This window comes from Pseudoliparis swirei, chromosome 24 (assembly GCF_029220125.1).
Source record: "Pseudoliparis swirei isolate HS2019 ecotype Mariana Trench chromosome 24, NWPU_hadal_v1, whole genome shotgun sequence".
NCBI classification, from domain to species: Eukaryota; Metazoa; Chordata; class Actinopteri; order Perciformes; family Liparidae; genus Pseudoliparis; species Pseudoliparis swirei.
Window position 1 is genome coordinate 12,281,632 of NC_079411.1, and position 27,064 is coordinate 12,308,695.

The 27,064-nt window shown below is 43.0% G+C and overlaps 1 protein-coding gene across 1 annotated transcript; it reads right to left on the reverse strand.

Moving 5' to 3' along the window:
• Positions 1-1,333: 1,333 nt before the first annotated feature.
• Positions 1,334-13,519, reverse strand: LOC130189842 (teneurin-3). The gene is made up of 6 exons (XM_056408803.1): positions 13,498-13,519; positions 11,870-11,992; positions 10,263-10,383; positions 9,178-9,248; positions 5,950-6,237; positions 1,334-1,356 (listed from the first exon to the last, which is right to left on the reverse strand). The coding sequence occupies exons 1-6, from the start codon at positions 13,517-13,519 to the stop codon at positions 1,334-1,336; spliced, it is 648 nt and encodes a 215-aa protein (XP_056264778.1).
• Between the last annotated feature and the right edge of the window lie 13,545 nt (positions 13,520-27,064).

Below are 27,064 nucleotides of genomic sequence, written 5' to 3' on the forward strand. Positions count from 1 at the left end.
TGACAGAGCTTATAGTTCGGGCTGAATCAGGTTCACCTGGTCCAGCCCCTTGATATGCTGCTATAGGCTTGTAGCTGCTGGGGGACGTTTTAGGATGCACTGAGTACCTATCTCCTCTTTTTTCTCTCCTTAGTGATGAAATTTCATCTCTCCATCACACGTTACTAACTCTGCTTTCTCCCCGGAGTCCTTTTGACTTCACGTCTCATGGGGTCATCGGACCCTATGAGACGACATAGATCCTATCTGCCTGATGGATCATCGGGGTCTGGGTCGTGGAATTCCTGCTACCGACTACACCACTGTCCTGTTGAGACTCCGCCCACTCCTCCTCCCCACCTGCCTGATGGATCGTGGAGGTCTCCATCGTGGAATATGCTTACTACATGTCATTTGGCTGACGCTTTTATCCAAAGCGACTTACAATACTGTTACATTCATTCACTGTAGACGCAGCTACAGGGAGCAACTCAGGGTTAAGTGTCTTGCTCAAGGACACATCGACTAGGGTGGGGATTGAACCTCCAACCCCCTGATTGAAAGACGGAGCTGCTACCCACTCACCCATAGTCGCCCCGCCACTATGAACTATTCATACACTCTGTCATATTCATTGAATGTATTTTAACTCTAAATCTGTCCTTCTGTACACATTACATCTATTGCACCTGTCCATCCTGGAGAGGGATCCTCCTCTGTTGCTCTCCTGAAGGTTTCTTCCCTTTTTTTCCCCCTGAAGGGTTATTTGGGAGTTTTTCCTGATCCGATGCGAGGTTTTGGGGGCAGGGATGTCTATGTGTACAGATTGTAAAGCACTCCGAGACAAATTTGTAATTTGTGAAATTGGGCTATACAAATAAACTGAATTGAATTGAAACTAAGTGGACAGTGGAGGTGATGTACCCAGGATTTGCAATGCAAAATGTGATTAAAAAAAAGAAAGAAAAGATAAACAGCACAGTTGCATGACTGTACATAACAACACTCGGAGAGAAATGCAACTTCAAAAAGGACTTACAAATCAAATAATGAAGTTTAAGATTATGTTGAACGTAACTTGTGAACCAATCTCCTTTTGGATTTTGGGTCATTTTAGCATGAGAACTGTGTGTGTGTGTGTTGTCTGCATAACAGCTAAGGTTATAATGTTAAGATGCTTAGGGATGCCAAATGGATTAAGTGTTTTGTTGACACATAGTAAAGTAATCTGGTTAGCAAAGAGGAGACACACCCCTCTTCCTCTCTATCCGCCTGTCTGCTTCCACCCATCACATCCATTCACCCTTTTCTTTGTTTTATGCCATTTCCATCACACCGTGTCTTTCTCACTGCCCTAGTTCATCCCTACATTGCACTCTGCACACACCACGCATACACACAATTTTAACACACATTAAGACTTAAAGAGATTAAGAGATTGGGCAGGGGAGGTCAACTAATATATTTTAAGATCCTTGCTTTGGCACACAGCTAGACATCTGTCTGTTGTTCCTCCATGTACTAATACAAAATGTGTTTATAATGTGTGCCTGTTGTTTAGTTTACACATGCTGAACCTCTTAGAGTGTAGCACAACTTTTAAACACAATTTTTACGATCGTAAAATAATCCACCCAGTTAATTTTAAAAAAGCAAGACAAATAAAAGAAAGGATGTGTGAGGGTGTTTGTCCTAGAGCAGAACAAGTACACGTATCATCCTTTTACTGTCCCACTAGTTGAGATCACCAATATCAAGTAACTGGGTACGCAGCAGCTGGGCACCCATGGGATCAGACACCACTAAAGTGTTTGCCCGTGTGTGTGTGTGTGTGTGTGTGTGTGCGTGTGTGTGCGTTCCACTGGGGAGCCAGCCAGACGTCTCTGCATTATTTGTTCTCCTGAGAGGAAATATTAGACCAGAGGCTTCTCCTTTTCCCTGTTCTGCCTTTATTCTCCACTTTCCCTGCCTCTTTCGAATCCTTCTGTCACCATTGAACTGCTTTCCACTTTCTTCCCCTCCTCCTCGCTGATGTCTTCCTCTCTTCTCCCATTCTTCTTGCCCTCCCTGTTTTCTATTCTCCCTTCCGCTTCCTCTTGCAACAACAGAGATAGAATCACAGTTGGTTCAAGTTTCTGTACACACACAGTGGTGCTGTCACACACACAAACACACATGCCCACACACACATACACACGTTCCGTTGTGAACCAGGGTCAGTATCGAGGGACGCAGCCACAATAGGTGTCTCAGCGGAGGCAATGCACCGTCTGCTGTTTACAGAGCAATAGCTCGACCAACAGCCTCATTCAGAGAATGAAGAGCAGCACAAGAGAAGAGGTGAAGGCGAGGTGGCGGCTGAGAGTGTCACCGCATACTTTTATTCTCAGAGGAGCCTCTCGCCACCACTCAATACTACATCGATCATAAAGAGGAACATGGGTCATCTTGTTCAGTCTGAGTTCAGTTTGTAAATGTATATAGGGTTCAGTGTGCTGGGCTGACACACTCGAGGCTGGATCAGGTACAAACTGTTCTTTACAGGTTGGCTGCAATGCATTCCCACCATCAGGGCTCAGAGTACTTTTTGCTGCATTAATGCACCTTTTTGTATAACCTAAACCAAATAGATTTTTATTTATTTGGTGTAATTTCTCTTCTTTCTCTGCTCCTCCAACGCGGACGGATCTGACCGAAATCTCAGCAAACCTCTGAAGGAATGTATTCATTTCATTTACGTCGGTTTTAATACTGAGCACATGTTGTGTTAGATTGTGTTACAATATAATTTGAGCCAATCCAAGTAGCCCTGCTGGTACCGTAATTTGGTGCACACTCACCAAATAAGAGCTGGATGTAGTAATCATGACGTGTGGTGTGTGGACACTGGACAGTAGTTTTCACCATCTTGTTTTTTTGAGACAAAGCTGACATGAGAGGGTGGAGCTAACTACAACCAAACGCTGAATCAGAAATGTTTGCTACAATGTTACAATTAGCACACTTTGAGTGGGTTAACATTTTTAGATGAAAACACTGACAACTTCCAGACCGGACAAAGTTGTGGTGTCGACCTGTCAATCACAAAGTAGCCCCGCCCTAAAAAAACACCCTGCTTCATGGTCTATTTGAATCTAAATGGAACATAATTTAAGAAATGAACATCCAAACTTAAACAGAGTTGCCGGCAGGTGGCTGGCAGTCAAGACTCAGAAACTTGGCTTGGGTCTTGAGGAGTTGTAACTTTGATCCTGTAACACCCTGTTCTGTTTCTCCTGTGTTCCGTGTCTCCTATGTCTCCTCTGTGTCTTCTGTCTTAATTGTTTAATTCCCTGCACCTGCCCTCAGCCACTCTTGTCTCGTTACTGTCTGATGTCGTACACCTGTTTCCCCCCCAATATATTGTGTCAGTCTTTCCCTTGTCTGCTGTCGGATTGTCGTCTATAGTTCCGTGTCCTTTTCCCGTCGTCCTGTCCGTGTTCCTGGTTCTGGCTGTTGACCCTGCCTGCCCCGAACCTGGATTCTCTGCCTGCCCCTTTTGGACCTTGTTTTTTTGTAAACTGCTTTGCCTCATTAAAGAGTGCTTTTTTTGTTATTTATATTGCGTCCAGCCTGTCACTCTGCACCTGAGCCTCACCCCGTCACAAGAACCTGACAGATACACTGACAAATAAACTAGGCACATACTGCACTGTTACATCCAGCTATAACGTCACTGGTAACTTCACACTCACCCCCACACACATGCGCTCTCTCTCGACCTGACACTCGCTGACTTCAAGCGGTACACTGGCGGAAAAGTGTTTGAAGATGGCTGAACGGACGTGATGGAGACGAGTGAAGGTTCTGTATTTGTCCAGAACATTGCATGCAACATATTGGCTGCTAATTCTCTGTCTACTAAACATCAATAACATAGCAACGTGTTCCATCTTAAGGCCTGAAGCCCATAATAGCAGCAGTGATGGGTGGTACAGTTGCTGGGATTGTGTTTGAACAATCAGTGAAATTCAGTCCTGAGAGTCCCCGGGCCACCACAGAGCACTAAACCAAATGTGCAAACAGATCTGACTATGTATTCACGTAGATGTGACATGTTCTGGTATTGTCCATGCTACGGCCTCCAACTAGTGCTCTAACCGTTAACTTTTTATTTATACCGAATAGCAGAATGTCTTTATAACACAATGTCATTATTCTATTGTCTAACCCACCAATGTCTTACTTTGAGAACGCAAACACAGCGAGGTGCAGACCAGTGTGGGCTTCAATGCCCTGAGAAATAGAACAACTCTTCTCCAGTCTCGAATGCTTTATCCGCCGACCTGCACCAGATTGCCTTCATCAGGGTTAATCACTATGACGATAATAATGAGGAGCCACCGCTAGCACTACTGGCGGAACCCGTCTCAACCACAAGTGACCATGTGTTAGAAATGTACCACCTCAACTCTACACTTACGCACACACACAGACCAGAGCTAGCACACAAACGCATGCATACACACCCCACACACACACATGCACACAGCTGCATTTTAAAGTCAATTAGCCTGTGAAAACTTGACGACTACTCACTTTTAAAGATTAGAAGTGTATCCTCCAGATAACTGACATCCACAGCATAATGCCATTTAATAAAAACATTATCAAACTTAATATAAAAAATATAAAGACTCAGCACTTTATCTCACTGTTAATTACAACATCACATCTCATGAAAACCCACAGTGTGTGTGTGTGTCTAGCTTAATGGAAATACAGTGTGTGTGTGTGCGAGCGTCTAAAATCTGAAACAAGTCCTTTATTAAGTATGAAATGCACACCTGTTAAGGAAAACTCTGTGGGGATATATACATGCACACACACATCGGTAGACAAATAAGTACTTCACAAAGATATTTGCACACGTACATTTCCTTGCTTACATCTATGTAATTCACAAAAAGCCACATATGAAAACAGAAGAGGTCAAAAAATTAATGCCGGCTCAGCAAAGATGAGATCATTAATTAAAAATGAATAGCAAGAGATTCTTTTGGGTTTTGCAGTGCCCCCCAGGCCTCCCCACACACACACACACTGTACCAATTCCATCCATTAAAAAGGACATTAAGTTAACATAAACAGTCCATATCCTCATATGTATTGTGCTTTAGAATTTGCCTCTAATTCACACGCACGCACGCGCGCGAGGGCCCATCGAGAGCAACTTGTGGTTCAGTGTCTTACTTAGAGAGAGAGATAGATAGATAGATAGAAAGATATCAAATACTTTTTTTTGATTTCTCTCAATATTTTTCCAATCGTTCAAATATTCCCTCGGTAAAAAAACACAGTGCCATTAACTAACACTGCTGTAGGTAATGTCTTCAGAGGATTTAGTGAGAGCAGAATATCCCCCCTCACTAACACACACATACCCACACACACACTCCAGAAGCTCATGGAGGTTCCATCGCATGGCGGGTTTCTCTTGTTGACAGGATTTATCAGCAATTGTACCAGAAGAAACGTCTAATTTGTTTTATTAAATAAAGGAAAAGCGAGGTAAAATTCTAAAATTGTATATTTAGTCATTTTCTTCTCAATAATTTAATATTTATGGTATTGAAAACTGATTTCAGATTTGTTCAAACTTTTTTTCCAGACTTACCTGATGTTTCTTGAGAGTGTTAAGACTGAAGCAACTATGTGTGTGGAATCATAGCAAAACTGGAGAAATTACAACTAGCTGGGCACTCTATGCACCTGTCCTATTAAAAGTATCAAGGACAATGACATGTTAAATCTGTCAGGTAAATATAGAAGAGTCTTCCTGTGTGTACCTGAGGGGAAGCTGTCTGTCAATAATGCACACAAAATTGATAATGTACCACTCTTCAGTTGAAATAGCATTGATTAGGTGAGGTGTGCAGCGTAAAGAGGGAAAGAACCAGAAAGAAAGAAGGAGTTTCCATGCCGACCTACCGTTGTCGCTGTCCGACTTGTTCTCATGCTCGGTGTCGGTGAGAGTCAGCACTGAGTTGGAGCGGCTGGACAGACAGGAACTCCTCCCTGAGGATTTACCCAGACCCCCACGGCCCCACAGATTCATGGCGCGCTCTGGTGACATCACAGCCTGACTGTCTGCGTCTATGTCCTGGGCCGTGCCAACGGAGAAGCCGCGGTGTGGGAGGCCCATCTCGGAGCAGAAGGCCAGGCCACGGCGCGAAGGTGGCTCACAGATTCCCAGCTGACGAAGACTGAAATGCTGACCTGAAAGAAAAACAGGTGGCGATTTTACAACTAATTTCAACTAATTACTACAGATATTACATGTATTCATGTTTCATAGCAACTTGATTACAAAATAAAAATCTGAAATTGAATGGACATATACCGTAAAACTCCCTTAGATTTCACCCTTTAATACAAATATGTAGTTCACATGAAATCGCCTCATAGAAAGTTTTGGAATAAAAAAGAGCATTGTCTAAGCTGAAGAACATTCTTGTTTTAAATAAATTCTACATTGTGAAAAATGTAAATGTATAAAAGTTTAATTTCATAGCTCAAGAGTTTACTCTTTGGCTTTAAATTAAGTATTGAAAAAAAGGTAGCTTTGAATGCTTGATTTTACCAAACAGCATTCACTAAACAAAATACATGAATGTTTAAAAACACATACATCCTCATATTTGTGACATATGTTTGCCAATTTTTGCTTTGTACATTAGTTAGATTAAAATATCAACAAAATCGCGCTCAATGAATTTGCTGTTGCTCCACCAACGTGTGTCACTAACTGTGTCATACATTATTGACTCTATGGCCGAACCATCACCGTGTGAGTATGCAGCAAAGAAGCTTGCCAAGAGAAGAGAGAAAGATCTCAGTTAAGAAGGGAAATTACACTGACAGAGCCGGACGCATGCAGCATCAAAGAAGAACAGCCTTGACCCTATTAAGACTCAACTGACTGCAGCATTGCTTGATGAAGGAGCTAGAGTTTAACAAGAAATCTCAATAAAAACTTTCCAAAAGACAGAAAATAGAATAACATATGAAATAGAATCAGAAGATGAGAGAAGATGAATACTTGTTTACTCGATCCTTTAAATCCCATTTAGTCATTACAGGAGAAGAGACGGATTAGCAGAGTGTTAAGCCTGGAGAGTGTTAAGCCTGGAGACTAAAGCGTGAAGCTGGTGGAGCTCACAGGGTGTGCATCTTTAACACCATGCACTCCATCATTAGTTCACAATTTAAATCCACTACATTAAGGCAGTTGCTCCGATGTAAATTACGTCAAATAATAACATTTACACATATATTTTTTTATTTGGATCATTATTGAAGAGTGGCACCAGAACTAGTCGTGGTGGTGGTTTTCCGGGCATATGCTGACAATGTTACTGTTATACAAATAAAAAATAAATGAACAATTTATAACCAATAAACCTTCAGATGTTGTAAAATGAGACAATAACAAAATAGGAGGATAAAGGGGAATTGAATGAATGACTTAAAATAAACGTAAATGTAATAATGAGTTATAAAAACTGCAAACAAATATATTGGATTGACAAGGAAATAGAAATAGAAAATGAACTATAGCAATCATAAAACAATATAAAAAATAAAAAAACGTTTTGATCTTATCTAAACTGTCTCAATTTAATTTAATCTTAAAGAATAGACATTAAAGAAAATAGATTCCATGGCAGTTCATTTTGTATGATGCAGCAGCAAATGTACACATCAGAATGTATTGTACAAAATGATAAAAAGCTAACCTGTGTATCTCATGACTTATGTTACACATTATTGTTTGGGTTGAATGGCACTTCTTCCTTTTTTAAATCTCAATTAAGTAATATTAAAATGGAAAATAAAATACTATTGATTAGCCTCTGATTATGACATAATTAATTGATGCTGGTGTTTAAGGGGGAGGCCTTTATCTAATTTCTATATGCTTCTACAAAAATATGTATTCATACACATTATAAACTATCCTCCCGGGTGTAAATAGGGAGTTGTGTATATGTTATTTATGTGATGAACGGTGAATACAAATGTCACGTGTAAAAAAATATATATATCCACACACACACACACACACACACACATATACTTGCACACTCCAGGCGTTTAAAAATCAATTCAGTAATTATTATATCAATATATATATACATACACACACATATGTACATACACACACATATGTAATATGTAATACATACACACACATATGTAATTACATCTCATGCTACATTCTTTGTCACAGTTGCCCCACAAACAAAAGGAACACTAATAATTGGTGATTGAACAGGGTTATTTTTCTTCCTTTAAAAAAAGCTTCTTTAATATTGGAAAACATGCAGACTGGTAAATAAATTAATTCATGAGTGGATTAGACATTAACACTATTTTAGACATTACATGTATTAAGTCATCAGGAGTAACTCTTCCACATCAACTGGAAATGGGGTGCAATCTGGCTCAAATGACACACGTGATAATCCTTTAAAATATAAATGAAAAGTATACAAACAAATCTGTAAAATCTCAGTATGTGCCTCTTCATATTTTATCAGCAAATGAAAAGGGAAATTATAAAATATTTCTGTAATTAAGAGATAACAAATGCTGACGTCAAATTGAAAGTTATATTAATTTTAAATGAGCTCAAATTAGGCCAACAGTGAAAATGAAGGTGATAATATGATGAAGTAATTACATTTTTTAATTAATCAAATATTGACGGTGTGTTAATTGGAGCTGAAGAACAATGAGTGAGATCTGTGGAAAAGCTTTTTGTTTCTTTTAGCATGTTGTCAAGATGTGTCACTTTCAGTGTTTCATTAAACTGTCGCTTCCATCCTGCATATCTTTTTATTTACATCATTTTAACAGAACTCTCCATGAAACCATCTCACCTGCATACACCCATCTTGGAGCACAAATAATGTTTTCCACAAGTTTAAAAAATCCACGAATTTATAAACTAATGCAAAAAATAAAAAATAAATAACAGTATACCAAGCAAATTAGGATTTGCACAGGGTTGATAATAAAAAAATGGAGAAAAAACAGAGAGGCAATTCCCAAGACATTTCAAGGTGCTGATAGCAAGGCCACCAAAAGAATACTTATACTGAGTCCTGTTGCTTTAAGTGTGCAAAGATAAGCAAATAGAGCCGTGGATCTCACCTTGTCTGTTATAATCATCCTGTTCACGGTGGACCATGTCCTTGTAACCCTTGGTGGTCCCGTACAGTAACCTGTCAACAACCAAGGACAAAGGTTGTCAGTTGTGTTACTATAATAAAGAATAGTCCTTCAGAATGAATCCAGTGAAAGTCACTGTGCAGCTTTGTTTTGTCCTTTTGTTGAGTTCATCAGTGCCAAATCTCTTTACTTTACCATTTGTCTATACAGAGAGTACTAATCATCAATAACTGTGCATACATTCATCACATATAAAGATAAGGTGCAGAATGGAAATCATATCATATTAAAAACACATCTTTTTCTAGAATCCAAGGAAGTGGCATACACACATGTGTTTTGCTGTCTGCTATTGTGACGTATAATGCATATGGGCCACTGAGTCCTGCTGGATGGTCGCGGGTTGTTGGTGAAACATAGCATTCTGGTGAAGCTGAATTGGATTCATTGAGAATACAGCACATCTAATGTGGCTCAATCCTTTTCTGCTGCCTGCAATGGTCTGTTCAATATTGTGAACAGACATGAAAATGTAAAAAAAAAAAGTATGGAGGAATACTTGTTTTAATCCTCCCTTGTGAAAAAGAAACGGACGCTATCCGCTCCTCAATGGAATTATCTGTAATTACCAACAGATGTGACTACCAAACTCTCTTTGGCTTAAATAATACTTGTAAATATATGTTTTAGTCCACTCAAGAAAATGTCTTTTGTGCTTTATTTGGGTTGGGCGATATGACCAATATTAATTGTTTTGCTTTTGACAGTAATGCTAAAATATCACGGTTTTACAAATATCAAAAGGGATACTCGACTCAGAACATGGTTCGACCTCTTTTCACTCTATTGGCAAAGGGGACATGTCCCGAATAGTAAATAACATATATATGTTATATATATAAAGCAGATGTGGTTCTTGAATGAAAATGAGGTATAGCCCTACGTCAGTGAGGTTCAGGCCACAACCTAGGTCCCGGAGAGCAGTAACCAAGCCTGAACCGACCCAGACAGGCATTCTCTTTTTTATGGCTGAACTGAGCCAGACCAGACGCACTCCCAGTTCTAACCTGGTCTGGTCTTGGTGCTGGTCAAAGGCCTTGAGTGTTTCACTGGAGGAATAGGACTTCTGAGTGGGGACCCGGAGTCCCTGGGAGCCAATAGCACAGTCTTCACTGTCCCCTGATGAACCTAAAAGATACAGAGATACACACATATACTGTATCGGCACCACATCACACAAACACGTGCACTTAAAAACATCTAAACACCCCCAAAAACATTGTAACGCCATTGCTGCCCAGCCTCCAGTCGGTGGCTGGGATATGTTATTTACAATTTCCTTTTTGTTAAATGTATACTCATAAGAAGCCCTGAGGTAAACACATGTCACTCATGATGAGTTTATGGTACAATATGATTATTTGGGTTGCAGAATGTTTGGGAGCTACCCAATTTATCAATACAGCCCCAGTCATTATTCACACCCAACACAGCTATGATTTTCCAAGTCTCTGTGCGAGCAGGAACACGCTGCTCTGACGTATGGACTTTTTATTTATAACAGCAGATGATTTATTTGTTGAGGAGACAGTTTCACTGGCTGCAAGCGAGATGATTCTCACCTACTTCTTCTAGTCTGCAACACAAACTAGAATTCTGTCCGAAGTGCACTGGAAGCCTGAAAGCCAATATTCTGTGGCTCCTGGGGATCAGCTCCAAAGCTGGAGGTTGCTCTGTGAAGGACTGCTTTCTCAGCAGCTGGACTAAGTAGAGCCTCGGGCCAGCTGGAGAACTCACCCAGGACCTTTCTCATGTACTACACACGGAATATCTACCTCTGCCTTCTGGGAAGCACTGCTAGGAATTCACATGTGTCTGTTGGCCCATAACTTTCTTAACACATCCCCCCCCCTCCACCCACTGCCCCATCACACTCACTTGACAATGACTCTGTAATGCATCTACAGCATTGTCTGCATTGTGCTTCCAGTGTGCCTATAGAAGGTGTTTTTGCCTTTTATTTTCAAACAATCTTCAGTCTAATTTTCCTCTGTGAGATCTGATGACATTGTCCTCTCCTGATTCACCAATGAATGTAAACAAAGACCATCAGGCAGGTTGGAAAAAAAAGATAATTGTTGAGGGCAGAAGTTAAAACCAAAATAATAATGCACACGGTCATAATTCATTTGGCAGTACAGTCCAGTAGGTTGGATCTGAAATGGAGAGGTCTGTAAACTGTGATGAATGTTAACAGCTGAAAGTTGTATTTGTTTGTCTAACCTGGTATGTCAATATTACTGAAAGTAATAATAGACATGACTAAATCCGATCCATTGATGTAAAATGAATATGCACACGGCTACAGTACTGTATGAATCCTAACCTGGTCGTGGCCTCATTGGCTGTGAAAGGTTTGGCAATACTGTACTAAAGGTTGGTAGGTATATAAGGAATATATTGTCTCAATAAAAAATGTGGTCTACTCTTATCAGTGAGGCCCACCTCTGTTGTCATGTAAATGTAACACTTGGATCAGCACTGGTCATGTGTTGATCCCTCAATGTGAGGCAGCAAAGGAGCTCTGAAGACTGAGCCACTGACCGACTCAGCTGATGAATGAATGTAGAAACACATGAAAGAATGAAGGATTGAGCCGAGTGTGCGGTCTCACCCGTGTACGGCCCCTCCTTGTCCTTGCGGCTCTTGGTGAGTGAGCAGTATGGACGTCGCTCTTTCACTTCCATATTGCTTCTGCTTGTGCTGCTGGCAAACATACAGGCATGCTGCTGTACAGCTGCAGAGAAAGAGACACAGACAGATGGAGAGTCAGGGTTGTTGGACTGAAGGTGCACACACACACACACACACAGAGGGAAAAAGGAGTAATCAATGACAAAATGACAACAACAACAACAACGAGGACTCATCTTACAGTTACATTTTAAACTGACATCAATGCACTGTAATCAACGACAACTACCACAGCAACAGCAGCTCACTGTATGTGCCCCTGTGGTGACTTGATTAAAACATAACCATCTACACCGTGTGTATTTCTCAGCATGTTCATATTCCCTTTGGTTGCATTAAACTCGCAGTAATAGAGGTAGACTGAATAGATATAAAGTCAGAAAGAATTGCTGAAAAGAAGCAAACAGATGCACGTCTCGATTAATCAATTGAATCTTTTTATAAATGACAACCATGCTTATGCTATATAGATGATATTTTTTTAATTCCCTCTTTTTAATATCACAGTAAATTGTATCTTTTTGGGTTTGGGACCGTTTGTCAGACAAAGAGACACGCATTTTTAAAATGTCACCGTAGACTGGGAAACTGTGATTGAAACTTTTCATTATTTCCTGACTTTTAATAGACTAAACTATATATATTTATATATAAAACTTTTGTTGCAGCTCTTTTATTTTATTCATTATTGTACTATGACAGGAGTGAAAAATGCCCATGTAGGCAGTTCAGGAACACACCTGGTGGTGTTTTTAGCCAAAAGGCGTAAAGAGCAAAAGCATTTCATGTGAAGTGGCAAGTCTATATATATATCCATGTATATATATATATATATATTTATATATATATATAGTATACATAAATACATACATACGTACATGGATATGGACAGATACACCGACATTACTCCATGACATTAGCCTGAGAAGAATAATCTATAAATTTAAATCATGATAGCTTTGTCTTGTCTGAGAATTGCTGATTGTCAGTTTATGAATTGAGTTGCCATGTCTGCTGGTTTTTGTGCCGCTCTTTATGCTGAGTTATAAGTAATGAGGTAGAATTGATCCTGCGATGGGCCAGTAAGCTGATGGGATGGATCCACAGGCTGTCAGCAGTTCTGTGAGTAATGTGTCCCTCTTTGGATACAGAGTCGCCAGCTGCTGTCACTGGGGAGTTTTACAGTGAGAGCTTAACTTTAGCTTTGGTAGCTGCTCAAACACAAGGAAATAAGTGCCGGCCTTCAAAATGGGTCCGGCTTTCATGTTTTGACGGAGAGGGGGACAGAGTATCGAGAGAGAGGGTGACAGACCACACAGAACCCAAAGAGGGAGACTCATGGCAACACCAGTGACATCACAGCTTAGAACAGCCGGTGTGAGGCAATGTACGGCAAGATTCATTTGGACTTTCTTGAGACAATACATGAGAGTCAACGGACTGAGTGAGAGGAGACAGAAAGAGAGGGCGGTAAAGACAGCCAGTTGTGGTCAGACAGCTTTATAAGCCTTCAACTTAATCTGAGACACTGAGCCTTAAATCCCCGACCTTCTGGACCTGGAACAGGCATGCCTGTTTGTTTGTGTGCTTGTGACATGATGCACTTTGCTGTTCGGACGACATGGTTTATGAATCCCATTCCATTTTGATCTGGTACCTGCCAAAGTTAATCTCATTTTCTATAATCTTATCTTTTATGACAGCAGGACGAGAAGGACTGGTGCCGTTCTGAAGCACAAGCGACCAGTCATTCATTTACCATACCTGCTTCTCTGTATTCAGAGTCATAGTCGTGTAGGAGCGTACCAAGGGATTGAACCCGACACACTCGAGCCACCACGTCCCCCTGACCGACATGCTTTTGGACCACAGAGAATCACCAGGAGCGCCAGCAGGAAGCCCTCGCGAATGCAACAAGACCATGCCAAGTATCCAGAAATGCTCCTAATGAGGTCCATGATATTCATATATTAACTGCTGATCTGCATCGGGGTGGATAATCATGGTGTGCCATAACGTGAGCAGGGCCATGTTGGCGGGGGGCCCTGCATGATTCAGAGGAACAGGAGGCGCTGTATATATTTATATTAGCAGTTTATTTCTCCTCACAAACCGACCTTCCCATTGGAGCTTTGTTTCATGTCTATAATAATATAGAATGCATTACTAATGTTACTAACTAACAGGTAGGATGCACCGGATGCACTTATCTTCATAAAACGACTCAGATTTAACCAAACCCGAGAACACTTTACGGAACCGGGAAGTTAACGTCCTGTCAGGAGAACAGGTCGGTGGAGCAATGTCAGCAGTTTGGAGATATTTTAGATCCCTGGTGAAAACGATCATTGTCAACACTAGTGCCTTGCATGTAGGCGTGCTGTGGTTGAAGTGCCTACCAAGCCGCCCAGCTGCAATGATAAACTACCCACAACTAACTAACTTCCCACAAGTTCAAAAACCAGAGAAATCTTGAAGAGATGATGTACTCTGGTCTTTGTGTTTGTGACTGGCTGAGAGTGTATGTAGATGTGTATGTGCAGAGATAAGTGTGTGATTGTGTGTTTAAATGCTGTGTCTTCCTGAGTGTATGTTTGTGGACACGCTCTGTGTACACAAATGGGCTGGAGCTTTGAGGGTGTGTTTCTAACAGCTTACCACAGTAGAGCTGTCTGCTGCTGCTGTTAATCACTCTGCTATTAATTTTTATGTTCAATGAACTACAGGGCTTCAAGGGTTCCCAAGAATACACACATTATGCGCTCACTGACACCCCTCCCTATTTCTTTTTCAATCTGCTCGATCTTTTATTCATATCCCATCTCTCTTTTCTCTCTCTATTCACAAATAATAAATGATGACAGCTTAGTCTCTCATTCTCTCTATAAATTACCTCTGTATCGCAAATGATGTAATAAAAAGACATCAAATGTGCACAATAAAAAATAAATACCATATAGTACCGATAACCAGCCCCTGGTATGTACTTCTGAAAGGGGTCATCCAGCATAGCGTGTTCGTATTTTCCTTTTTTGATACTTTCAGTACATTTGATTGTTAATATTCTCATAGTTCAAGGTGGCCATCCCACGGAGGACGGACTTGAATCCGGCTTCGCTGCCACCATCGACCTGCAGTCAGAGAAGGCGGGGGGGAGGACTCCGTGCTCTCTCTCCTGGAACAGCTGAGCCACACTGGGAGACCAACACTGGGAGACCAACCCACACACCACACTGCTGGGAGCCAAGAGCGGCCCAGGAGAACCAGAACCAGGACTGTCAGAACCTGCTGCAGTAAAAGGAGATGTGTTTTAAAGAACTCTGGTGCTTGGTAACACAAGGCCTTTTGTCTACGGAGACCGCCAAAATAAACACAACATAAACCAGAGATGTTGCATTGCTATAGTTTCACATAAAATAGGAAAGCAACCTGTACACAGCTTTTGTTCGCCTGAGCACCGTTTGACTGAAACTGAATCATGGAAGCATGAGATGTAGTTGAACCCAGCAACACATTGAAACACAGGTGCAGAGCACCTTCCTGATATCCCAAAGGAAGTGTCCATTGGTAACCGCCAGGTGAGGCCGCCGTGTGCCTCAAACCAGAGTGGCCAGCCATTGTATCTGCTTCTCTGTGTTGAGGAGGCTCGAGTGTGGCGCTCAGGTTGAGTAGCTGCTTAACTTTGAAGGAGGAGCTCTTGTTTCAGATAACGTCTTATTTGTTCTCCTCGCTGGCAATGCAATCTGTGCCCAACATGTAGAACCTCTTCTGTCACACTTTGAACACAACAGCTGCGTCAGCTCTGTCGAACACAGTCCTCCACCTGAAACACGCCTCTGGCTCACCGCTGCGCTCTTGAATCTTCTCCGTCTGGCTGGTTTATTGTGTTCGTAATGTTCACTACTGATGGGATGTCAGCTGGGTTATTGTGTGCGAATGAGATGGGTCAGGCCTACTGCTGTCGCTTTTGGGTGTGGAATGGTTATTTCTTTCACAAAGGCATTATCACTTCGCCTTGATGTGAAGGCAGCAAAGAGTTGTTAACCTCAGCACATATCGCTCACAACCCCCCCCCGGAGCTGCGTCAGTGTCTTCAGTTGACTAACTAATATTAAAACTACGAGAAGGAACTTTATTTTGTATTCATTTTAGCGTTCCCTGTGGTCTGGTATTAATCTTAAATTAAAATCTAAATCAAATCTATTTGGGTTCAGCTTTCTATATTTCCATGTGAGTAGGCCGACAGGCTCAAAACTGCACTCTCTTCAGAGGCAGCCTAATTAATGTCCACATCTCCAGCTGCAACATGACCATTTAACGAGAACCATAGAAGATGAAATGTATTCCATATTTGACACATAAAATAACAGGTGCACCCAACTTACACGCCAAATTTCTCCTGAGCTACTTGAGCTACTGAAGGTCCTGATACATAACTGTCATGTTGACAAGCTTAAATTATTGATGGCAAATGGAATGCACTTCTATAGCACCTAATGGACAACATGCCTTTACAATTGGCCTCTAATTCTCACATTCACACACACACACACACACACACAGACACACACCTATGACGAGGCGTGTGAGTAGTGGAAACTGGGAGATTCTCACAACTGAAATGACGCTATCACTCTGATCTTGTTTTTGTCTCAAATGCTCCATGATACTTTCTATTTCATTGTTAGCGCTACATATTTCTCATGATATGTGAAAGTGATGACTTGGCTGTCAGTCAAGTATTATATATGCATATGTGTTGTCAGTTTATCATCACACACTATGGTGAGAGAAAAGCAGCTGCTGCTCGAGGCACACACAGTCAACTGTTTTCTCATACTTGGTCAATTCGAGGTACTGAAAGTCAAATAAAGTAAGAGATATGCAGATGGTGAAGAAAGAACAATGAAAAAGAACAGGAGAAATATAAATTAGGAAAGAGAAAGATGAAAAGAGCAAAGGGAGGAGGAGAGGAGACAAAGTGAAGGAGAATGACGAGAGGCCACGTGCAGGACCGATAGGACAACGACAGTAAACAGAAAGAGAGATTAAGAGCAAGAACAGAGATCAGGGCCACATTGAGAAGTGTTTTCTTTTCAATAGATGAAATGCCCGGTTTAAACAAATCCAATGCAAGCCAGACAAATACATGTTTTTGCCATTTAAAATAGAAAAATCAAGCAAAGCACTTGTTGTTAAAACAAGTGCTTGGTGTTTTCACTCTGCTGAGAGGAGGGAGGAGGGCGACAAAAAAGGGATGAGGAAGAGAGGAACAACTGAAATACTGAGAAGGGGAGGAGGGAAAGGAAGATGTTTGCTGTTGTTTTTTGTTAATTACTGTATTAACAGAGCTTGATCAGCTGCTTCATCAATAATTAAATTGTTAATTAAAAACACTGTGCTTCAATGAACAATGAAGGAAAGCTAATAGGGATTAAAGAGCCAGTTCAAAATTCCTCTTAATTCAAGTATATCCATTAAACTTTAACTGGTGTCAGTGGAAAACCTCATTGCTTTTGATTATTTACTCGTTTTTTATTGGCTTTTTAAAATTATTTCTTTTCAAGTAACATTTCATTAGCCTCTAAACCAGTTATTATTGTTACTACATAATGATTTGCAAGATTCAAGACTGTAAAAGGTCAAGTTTCCTAAGTAAAAGCATCAAACAAGTTCGTACAGGGTGGAGTTGCACATACATATATGAGATATGTATATATTTAACAACAACACCAACCAAGACAGGACACTTTATTATTCCTTTCAACCTTATCAAAGGGAGCTCGGACCAGATCCACTCCTTCTGTTCTTCCCTTTCACAATAAAAGCCCGAAGATATCATATTCGCAAGCAACAATTTTGTATTTCACTGATTATTTGTAACCCCCTTTCCTTTCTTTACCTTTACTCTGTCAGGGGTGGGAATACATTTGTGTTTATTTTCTTCATTTGTTTGTCTCCTAATTAGTATTATCCCTTAAGTTTTCAGGTTAAACAATAATCCTTAGACAGGAGACAGCATCCAATTTTGTGTAAAAGTAAATGAAAGTTGGACATAAATTCCGGATTGGATATCTCCTTTATGAAACTACACCTATGTGTTCACTTGTATTTTTCTTTACTTTTCCTTTTGTGAATTTAAGAAGTGAATTACACCAGAGAGAAAGGGAAAAAATTAGTCTCAACCACTCAACGAGCTTTAACACTACATGTCATCACTGATTCACACCATGCAAGGTGCCACCTGCCCATCAGGACCACGTAACCAGTCATACACAGCAGGTTAAGAGTTGACATCAACATGGACCAGCGGGGACCGGGGATCAAACCACCGCTCCTTTGATCTAAGGACAACTCTGCTCTACCACTGAGTCCCTGTTGCCCCTAAGCCATAAAGCCCTACTAACACATCATTGTGTGTGTGCGCTTTTCCCTGACACCAATCTATGCTATACCTTTAGTTAGTATTAAAAGGACCTGAACCACCAGGTTGCTTGTTACACCGAACTATCTGAGAAGCCGTCAACTGAATCTTTTTGGAAAAGGGCAGGACCTTTTAAAAATCGTGGTCGCTCAAACTCTTACAGAAGCCAGTTGGGAGAAGAGCGAAAAACATTTTCTCCACTGGGCAGAACCTTCAGTGTTGTCCTTTGTTCTTCTTTCCACAGAGATAAACTCTCCAGTTCTGACATAACTGATGCTATTGCATCTATGCGAACCTCTTTAGTCGCTATTGTTGTTTCTGTTTCGCGTCACACACCTAAACCACGCCCGTAGCTGCCCGACACAAACCCACTACCTGAAGCATGACAAGATGGATTTTCTTATGATCAAACACCATCTCCCTTTCCTTTGCCCCATTCCATTGACTATAAAATAGGACAAAAAAGCCATAAAGCGCTGAGTTATTCACTGTGGAAAGACTGCTGTAGAGTACATACACATGATTTATAGTAACACGTATAAACTCTCAGTGCTATCCCTTTATTTCATTCTATGCCTACAGCTCGAAGTAGAATCCAGGTGGAGAAAGAGAGGACTTAATTATACTGAATCAAATTAAGCTGAGAAGGCAAAAAATGTGAACCAGCAGAAGAGAATAGCTTTGCATCAACTCTAACCAGAGGCACCCTGATGTTTGTTTTTAATATCTCACACTTTTCCGTCCAGTTAAATGCTGAGGCCAAATATTGACTCTGATTTACTAATATAAATACGAAACATGACATTTCAGCAGAACATGAAATGTGTTAGACCTTCCCTTCCCTGCTTGGCTTCTCTCGTCATGTCTTGTCTGTCTCTATACTGGAGAGACTCTCTACGCATCGCTCTTCGAACTAAAAACCATGGACGTAATCAACTGGTCCTTAAACGCAATTGACACCATCTTCTCGACGAGAAGCTCGGGTTCGGGGGAACCTGCCTGTCCTGCTGGGACGAATGTTGCTGGATACACGATGGACGCGTGGGCGAAGTGGCGGGTCTTTGTGCCTAGCACCACTCTCCGTGGAGGACGTAGAAGACATCTACCTATTCGGAACTATGATTACAGGATTTCTGCTGTTTGGATTTGGCGCTGCCCTGGCTTATCGGAAAATTAAGGAAATGGTGACAGCTGTAAAAAGCCCCCTAAGGCTGCCCGACATGATTGACGCGTTGGGTAGAGTTGTTGGCACTCAGACTGTGGCATTAAACCGCCAGAATGATAACATCGTGGAGAAGCTGACGGCTCTGCAAATGAAAGTGGATCGATTTGAAATCCTATTGGCAACGGGAGGAAGATGGAGGAATAGTGGTTGCGCAAAATTGAAATGCAGCTACTGGAAGACCAAACAATCCCAATCTTATCTGCTTTCGGCTCCCTTACCAGGACGGGCCTTGGCCAAGGCCGTTACTGGAACAACAACTCCCCCGAAGATCACTGAAACGAGAATCTCTCTCATTCCCTTCCCCCTATCCACAGACACCTGTGGTTGTTTTCTCCCCAGGACCCTTCAAGGCTATCTCCATGGCAACGACCATCTTGCGGACTGAGAACTTTGTCTGTTGTGGCCTGGGGGAGGACGACATAACAGGCCACGCTCACACGAACTTAACATACACTGAAATGCATTCACTACCCCCCTCCCCCATCCCACGCCTTCGCCTGCTTCGTCCCCCCAGTGTGACAGGACGGGGCCTGTGATCGGCGCTGTAATGGCTGAAGGACCGGGCTGGCTGCTTGTCGGTGCTGGTCACCTCCTGCCCCCAATGGCTGGGCTTAGATCACCCAGTCTTTGGCTTACCTCCCCTCCCCCCTTCCTACTCGTTGCAATTTATGTTTAAGATGTATGTGCTTATGTGCTAAGGTGTTTTTTTCCTGCTCCCACACTGTACCCCTAGGGGCATAGTCGGGGGGTTGTTTTTTTCTCGCCTCTCTTCCCTCATGTTATGCTGTAATCTTCCATCCCCTTTCTTTTCAATTTCGTTGCTTCTGTACCTGTACTCTATGCAATGACAATAAAACCCATATCATATCACATGATCCTTATAGAAAGGTAGGAAAGTAAAATGGAAATATTCTTTTTTAATCTCATTGAAAATCGACAGTTCACTAGGATTCATTCCTCCCTCTTATAGCCAATGGCAGTGGTACCAATAATCTGCTCAACCTGGTGATATGGCGCCGTACGTGATGGCGGCTGTGTTGCGAGCTCCCGGATTTTGTAGTAGTTTTTTGTTATTTATTCTTCTTATTGCGACTATTTTTGCACAAAACGTTAGCAGCCAGTTAACGTACGACAGATGCACACTTCTGGAGATTGGATCGGCAGTTGCTCGCCGCCTACCAGAGTTTTTCAACTCTTACTCGGACGTCCCGCCAGGAACAGTAGCGGAACTATCTCCGTCCATTTTAGGCGCGATCTCACGCAAACGTCGCCGACGGAGGGGGAAGCGAGCTGGCGTGCTGGTTAGGCTGAGACGTCGAGCCAATCGACCCCACTACCCACCATTTTACTGGCAAATGTACAGTCTTTGGACAATAAGCTATGCGAGCTACAGGCTCGTATTCAATTCCACCGGAAACTAAGGACAACTGCATCATCTGCCTTACGGAGACATGGATGTCGGAGGAGGTTACCGACTCAGCCATCGAGCCGGCTGGATTTTCCGCCCACCGCGGACAGAACAAAGACTCTCTCTGGTAAAGATCGTGGAGGGGTATGTCTCATGATAAACAGATCTTGGTGCAACCAAAGTCATGTACATACTCTCAAGTCGTTCTGTTCCCCGGACCTGGAGTACCTAATGCTCATGTGTCGACCATTCTGGCTACCGCGGGAGTTTACAGCAGTCACCGTAACTGCTGTGTACATTCCGCCTCAAGCTAACACGGACATAGCGCTGAAGGAACTCTACGGGGCGATCAGCGAGCAGGAGTCGGCACACCCGAGGCTGCTTTCATTGTGGCGGGGGACTTCAACAAAGCGAACCTGAAGAAAGTTCTCCCGAAGTTCTACCAACACATAAAAAGCAACACGAGGGGGGAGCGGATTCTCGACCACTGCTACACTCCCTTCCGGGATGGATACAAAGCCCTCCTCCGCCCACCGTTCGGCAAATCGGACCACCGCTCCATCCAACTACTCCCCGCCTACAGGCAGAGGCTTAAGCAGCAACCAATCGCTGTGAAGGAAGTGCAACGCTGGTCGGACCAATCGGAGTCTATGCTACAGGACTGTTTTGAACGTGCTGACTGGGATGTGTTCAGGGTCGCGTCGGACAACAACGTCAGTGAGTACGCGTCCTCAGTCACCAGGTTCATCAAGAAATGCATAGATGACGTTGTTCCTACCAAGTCGGTTCGGATTTATCCCAACCAGAAACCGTGGATAAATGGCGATGTTCGCGCTGCACTCGCCGCGTAACACCGCCTTTGACTCGGGAATATGGCGGAATACAAAAGAGCCCGCACGACCTCCGTAAGACCATCGGCTCTGCCAAGCGGGAGTTCAGGAACAAGGTGGAGGAAAAGCTCAAGAGCCATGACGTGAGAGGTGTGTGGAAGGGGCTACAGACAATCACGGACTTCAGAGGGAAAACCAGCGGTGAAGAGAACTCCTCTACCTCCCTCCCAGGCGAGCTAAATACATTCTTTGCTCGGTTCGACGTGAACGGCAGCCCGCCGAAGGCAGCGCTGCCGAGGAGACCAGCCTGCTGATCATCTCAGAGGCTGACGTGCGCAGAGCCTTCAAGCGGGTGGACATCCGGTAGGCGGCAGGTCCCGACCACATCCCGGGGCGCGCCCTCAGAGCATGTGCAGACCAGTTGGCAGGAGTCTTCGCAGACATCTTCAACCTCTCCCTGTCCCAGGCTGTTGTTCCTGAGAGCTTCAAGATGTCCACCATTGTGCCTGTCCCCAAACACCCCAAGGTAACCTGCCTGAATGACTGGAGACCCGTAGCCCTCACCTCGATTGTCAGTAAATGCTTGAGAGGTTGGTCAAGGACTTCATTTGTTCCATGTTGCCTGCCACGCTGGACCCATGGCAATTTGCATATCGTCAAAACAGATCCACCGACGACGCAATTGCCATGGCACTTCACACCGCCCTTTCCCACCTGGAGGAGGAACTGTTGTGTGCGAATGCTGGTTGTGGACTACAGCTCAGCGTTCAACACTATTGTTCCCGCCAAGCTCGACACCAAGCTCAGAGGTCTAGGCCTGCACTCTACCATGTGCAGCTGGATACTGGACTTCCTGTCGGGCCGCCGCCAGGTGGTGAGGATGGGCGGTACCACCTCAGAGCCGCTGACCCTCAACACGGGAGCCCCTCAGGGATGCGTGTTGAGTCCTCTCCTCTACTCCCTGTACACCCACGACTGCACGGCCATGCACAGCTCCAACGTCATCATCAAGTTTGCTGACGACACAACAGTGTTGGGGCTGATCACCGACGACGACGAGACAGCCTATAGGGAGGAGGTTGGATCACTGGTACAGTGGTGCCAGGAGAACAGCCTCGTCCTCAACGTCAAGAAGACCAAGGAGCTGATCGTGGACTACAGGAAGCGGAGAGGAGAGCACACCCCATCTCCATAGACGGAGTTGCAGTAGAGAGGGTCAGCAGCTTCAAGTTCCTCGGCGTGCACATCTCCGAGGACCTCACATGGACCACGCACACCACTCACGTGGTGAAAAGGGCCCAACAACGCCTGTATTTCCTTAGGCGACTGAGGAAATTCAACATGGCCCCCGCATCCTCAGAACATTCTACACCAGTACCATCGAGAGTGTTCTGACAGGTTGCATCACCGTCTGGTACGGGAACTGCACCGCCCTGGAGCGTAGGGCACTACAGAGGGTGGTGCGGTCGGCACAGTACATCGTTGGAGGTGAGCTTCCTCCATCCTGGACATATACACCAAGCGGTGCGTGGCCAGGGCCAAACGGATGATGAAAGACAATAACCACCCGGCCACAAACTGTTCACCCTTCTACCGTCAGGCAGGCGATACCGCAGTATCAAGTGCCGCACAAACAGACTGAGGGACAGCTTCTTCAGTCAGGCCATCAGGCTGCTGAACAAGGACTGAGACCCTCATTAACACTACACACCAGAACATATTCTGTGAATATCTATGGCCATGGTGTATATTTTATTACATTGTTTATATATATATATATTGTATATATATATTGTATGTATATACATATATATATATATATAGTCTCAAAAAAAGTGTATATTTTATTACATTGTTTTATATATATATATATTGCCATGATGTATATTCTATTACATTGTTTTATATATATATTGTTAATACTTTCTTCTTTTTTGTGTGTGGATATTGTATAGTTTATTCTCATTCTTATTCTTTTTTTAGTCTGCTACTGCTGTCGGGTGTTTTGCACATAAGAATTTCACGAACCGATTATACTTGTATAAAAGGGGATGTGACAATAAAAACTTGAAACTTGAAACCTCCCTGAAAACCAAGGTCATTGTGAATTGAATTGTATTAATATTAGTTTGGTTGTATTTAGAGCTGTAACTGAAAGAAACACCAAAAATACACCTTACATTCTTCCTACGGTTCTCTACAGAAGAGATGTTCTGCTCCATACTGCTTTGCTGCTACTTCAATACTGTTCTAAACTAATCACTATACTTAATATTCTATATGTTCAGTTGGTTGACAAAGATGCCCTAAATAAACATGCGTTGCCACATATCTTTTTGCGTTATCTAGCCATTAGGGAGGTTTCAAGAAACGTCAACCGGTAGTTTAGGATAAAGCACAGATTACACTACAACCAGTTTTATTGAGGGCTGTTTACAAATGAGTCAAACGTGCTGAAAACTACAATGGGAACTTTTATTTTATACCAATATTGGTGTCCCCTTTGGACAAAAGGAGTGGTGTTTCCAAGCACCAGTGTTGGCTCCAAGCGGGGACCGGCGGAGCAGCAAGGCAACACTCTGCTGTTGGACATCAAGCTCTCCGCCTCCAGCCAGGAGCTCAGACTACAGGTCCGAGGCGGCAGCGAAGCCAGATCAAGGTCTATCTGAGGAGGGCTGGTCGCTGCTGGAGGCCCCGCTGGAGACTGAGGTCAAGGAGTTTCTGGTGATTTTCATCTGATATAGCATGGATTACGACCCAGTGGCACCAAGGACAAGCATTACAGATAACTTTACTGCCAGTAGGATCACACGACCATAACCGCTGCGCTACGTCTGTAGCAGAAGTACTTCTATACACCCAGAAGGTCTTTCCAACTGTAACCAAGTAGTTTTGCCCCAAAACCTAATGGCAACTGTTTCACTGCTCTAACCACGTGTTACAAAATCATTGGCAGAGTGATGCAGCCGCAAAACATGACGTTGATGCAGGATTTGGCCAGGATTTTGTCTTTGCACTCCATTCCCACTTCATTTCAGTAGATCACCCACCATGTTGTCACCAGATGATCGCGAATCATTCAGTTGGGGTTAGCTTTCTCTCAATGATCCTGTCACTGGAACTGACAGCAGCCTCAAGGGTATGTATGTCTGTTTGTATGTCGAAGAGTGAAGCTGTCTCATCACGGTCACCCTTAAAACAGCTCGGGGGGATATACACACGCGTGTGCACTCAGACACACACACTCTCACACACACACTGTCACCGTCCATCTGAGAGGCCTTTGGACAACACTTGTCCCCTATTCCTTGTTGTGACCATCTGCACACACACACACACACACACACACGCACACACACACACACACACACACATACAGCATGCCAGTTAACTCCAGAGAGTATTCAGTGACGGAGGAAATAATGGAGGTGATTGACAGATTGATTGACGGATGCTACACTTTGACCAAATGATCTTAAAATGATCTCTCAGTAATATCTTAGGTTGAGGCTACCAGCTGCAGAGATTCATTATCATTGAGTTTGATCATTTTAGCCCCTAATAGCCGACCAAAAATACCGAACAAACCATACCAACTATTCAGCATCTCCCGCTTCCCATCTCAAGTTCAGTCAAGTCAATTTGGAAAAGCTGATCACCCTCCAGTTAAAGTTTGAGTCTCGTGTCAGTAATACCAGTAAAAGGTCGATATTGACAGATCGTAACAATGCTAGCTAGCCTAAGAAAAACATACAGTAAGCAGCCTAGCAACAATAAAACAAGGTTATTTCCAATCAATGCTACCAAAGCCACCAGTATGTATCCAACTGAATGAACGTATGTGAATCCGAGGTTCTCTGAATAATTGTCATACATCTGTAATCAGTGGTGTATAGTAACGAAGTAGAAGTACTTCGTTACTTTACTTAAGTAGTTTTTTTGGGTATCTGTACTTTATTTTACTACTTATATTTCTGTTTACTTTTACTTGCCGCGTGTTTTCTCTTCCCAGTGATGCCCAGGATGCTAGCGAGCGGCTACAGATACGACTCATTTCATGTGGAGCAGCAATGGAAGCTACTCGAGCAACCACGGGGACCAAGATCAACGTCCGTGGCCATATTAGGGCGAACTCTTTTCTTTTGTCGGAGTGAAAGTTTCTTCCTACCGGATGAAGTGCCTCTTATGCCGACCGAAAGCTACGGAGATATTGGCCTTCAACAACTCACCAACCTCAGGAAACACATTGAGGTAAATTAAGATTAATCCCATGAGCCGCAACGTTAATGTTTAGTCATCATAAACCTGTTAAGATATCTAGCAGTGTTGCCCTCAGGATTGGAGTAAGTTATATCTTTGGCAGGAGAGGGGGGGGAGACAGGTGTCTGATTGTGTTCCGCATGTTGTACGTTAGGCTAACGTTCGCTAGCTATCGTCAATTAAATGAGACAATTAGCATGAGTGGAGTAGACAGATCTCTAGCGAGTTAATGAGCTGAAGAAGTGTTGACAGTTGTGATAATTTGTTGATTTGAGTCGTCTTAGCTTAAAATATAATGCTAATCATTTCAGCAGTATTATAATTATTTGTATTAATATTATAAGAGTGACGGTCCAGTAATGGCGACGATATTGATTTGGGACTTGTTGTGTTTAACTACAGAGATACAAGTACATATTCACAAATCAACTCTGGATGCACGGACAGTGCATGAAACTAAATGTATAAACCTCAAATTAAAACAAACTATTTTGTACAAAACTTTAGGTTGGGGTCATGACATGTTAGGAAGTGTTATTAATTCTATCATGTCTGTAATACTCTCACTTTATTTCAGGAATGGACTACATCAAGCAGCACATGGAAGAACCCTCCCTGCAGCTATGTGATGCCACCAGGTCCAGTTCATCTGATGAAGAGGACTTCTTCTTCGTCATCTCAAGCGCGTGACAGCAGCAAACAGCTGGATGGAGACGTGGATCACGTTGACTTGCTGAAATGCTTCCCAACTGTGTGCTGCTGCCTGTGACGCTAGACACACTCTACCTGCACCAGGGCCTGTGAAGCTAGACACACTCTACCTGCATCAGGGTCTCTGAAGCTAGACACACTCTACCTGCACCATCAGGGCCTGTGGGCCTGTGAAGCTAGACACACTCTACCTGCATCAGGGCCTGTGAAGCTAGACACACTCTACCTGCACCATCAGGGCCTGTGAAGCTAGACAC

Coding starts and splice junctions, on each gene's coding strand:
- LOC130189842 (XM_056408803.1), bottom strand. CDS start 13,519: ATGCCTGTTCCAGGTCCAGAAG. Junction 9,249..10,262: donor CAGCACCAAGACCAGACCAG/GTTAGAACTGGG, acceptor GGTTGTTGACAG/GTTACTGTACGGGACCACCA. Junction 6,238..9,177: donor GGATGATTATAACAGACAAG/GTGAGATCCACG, acceptor TTTTTCTTTCAG/GTCAGCATTTCAGTCTTCGT.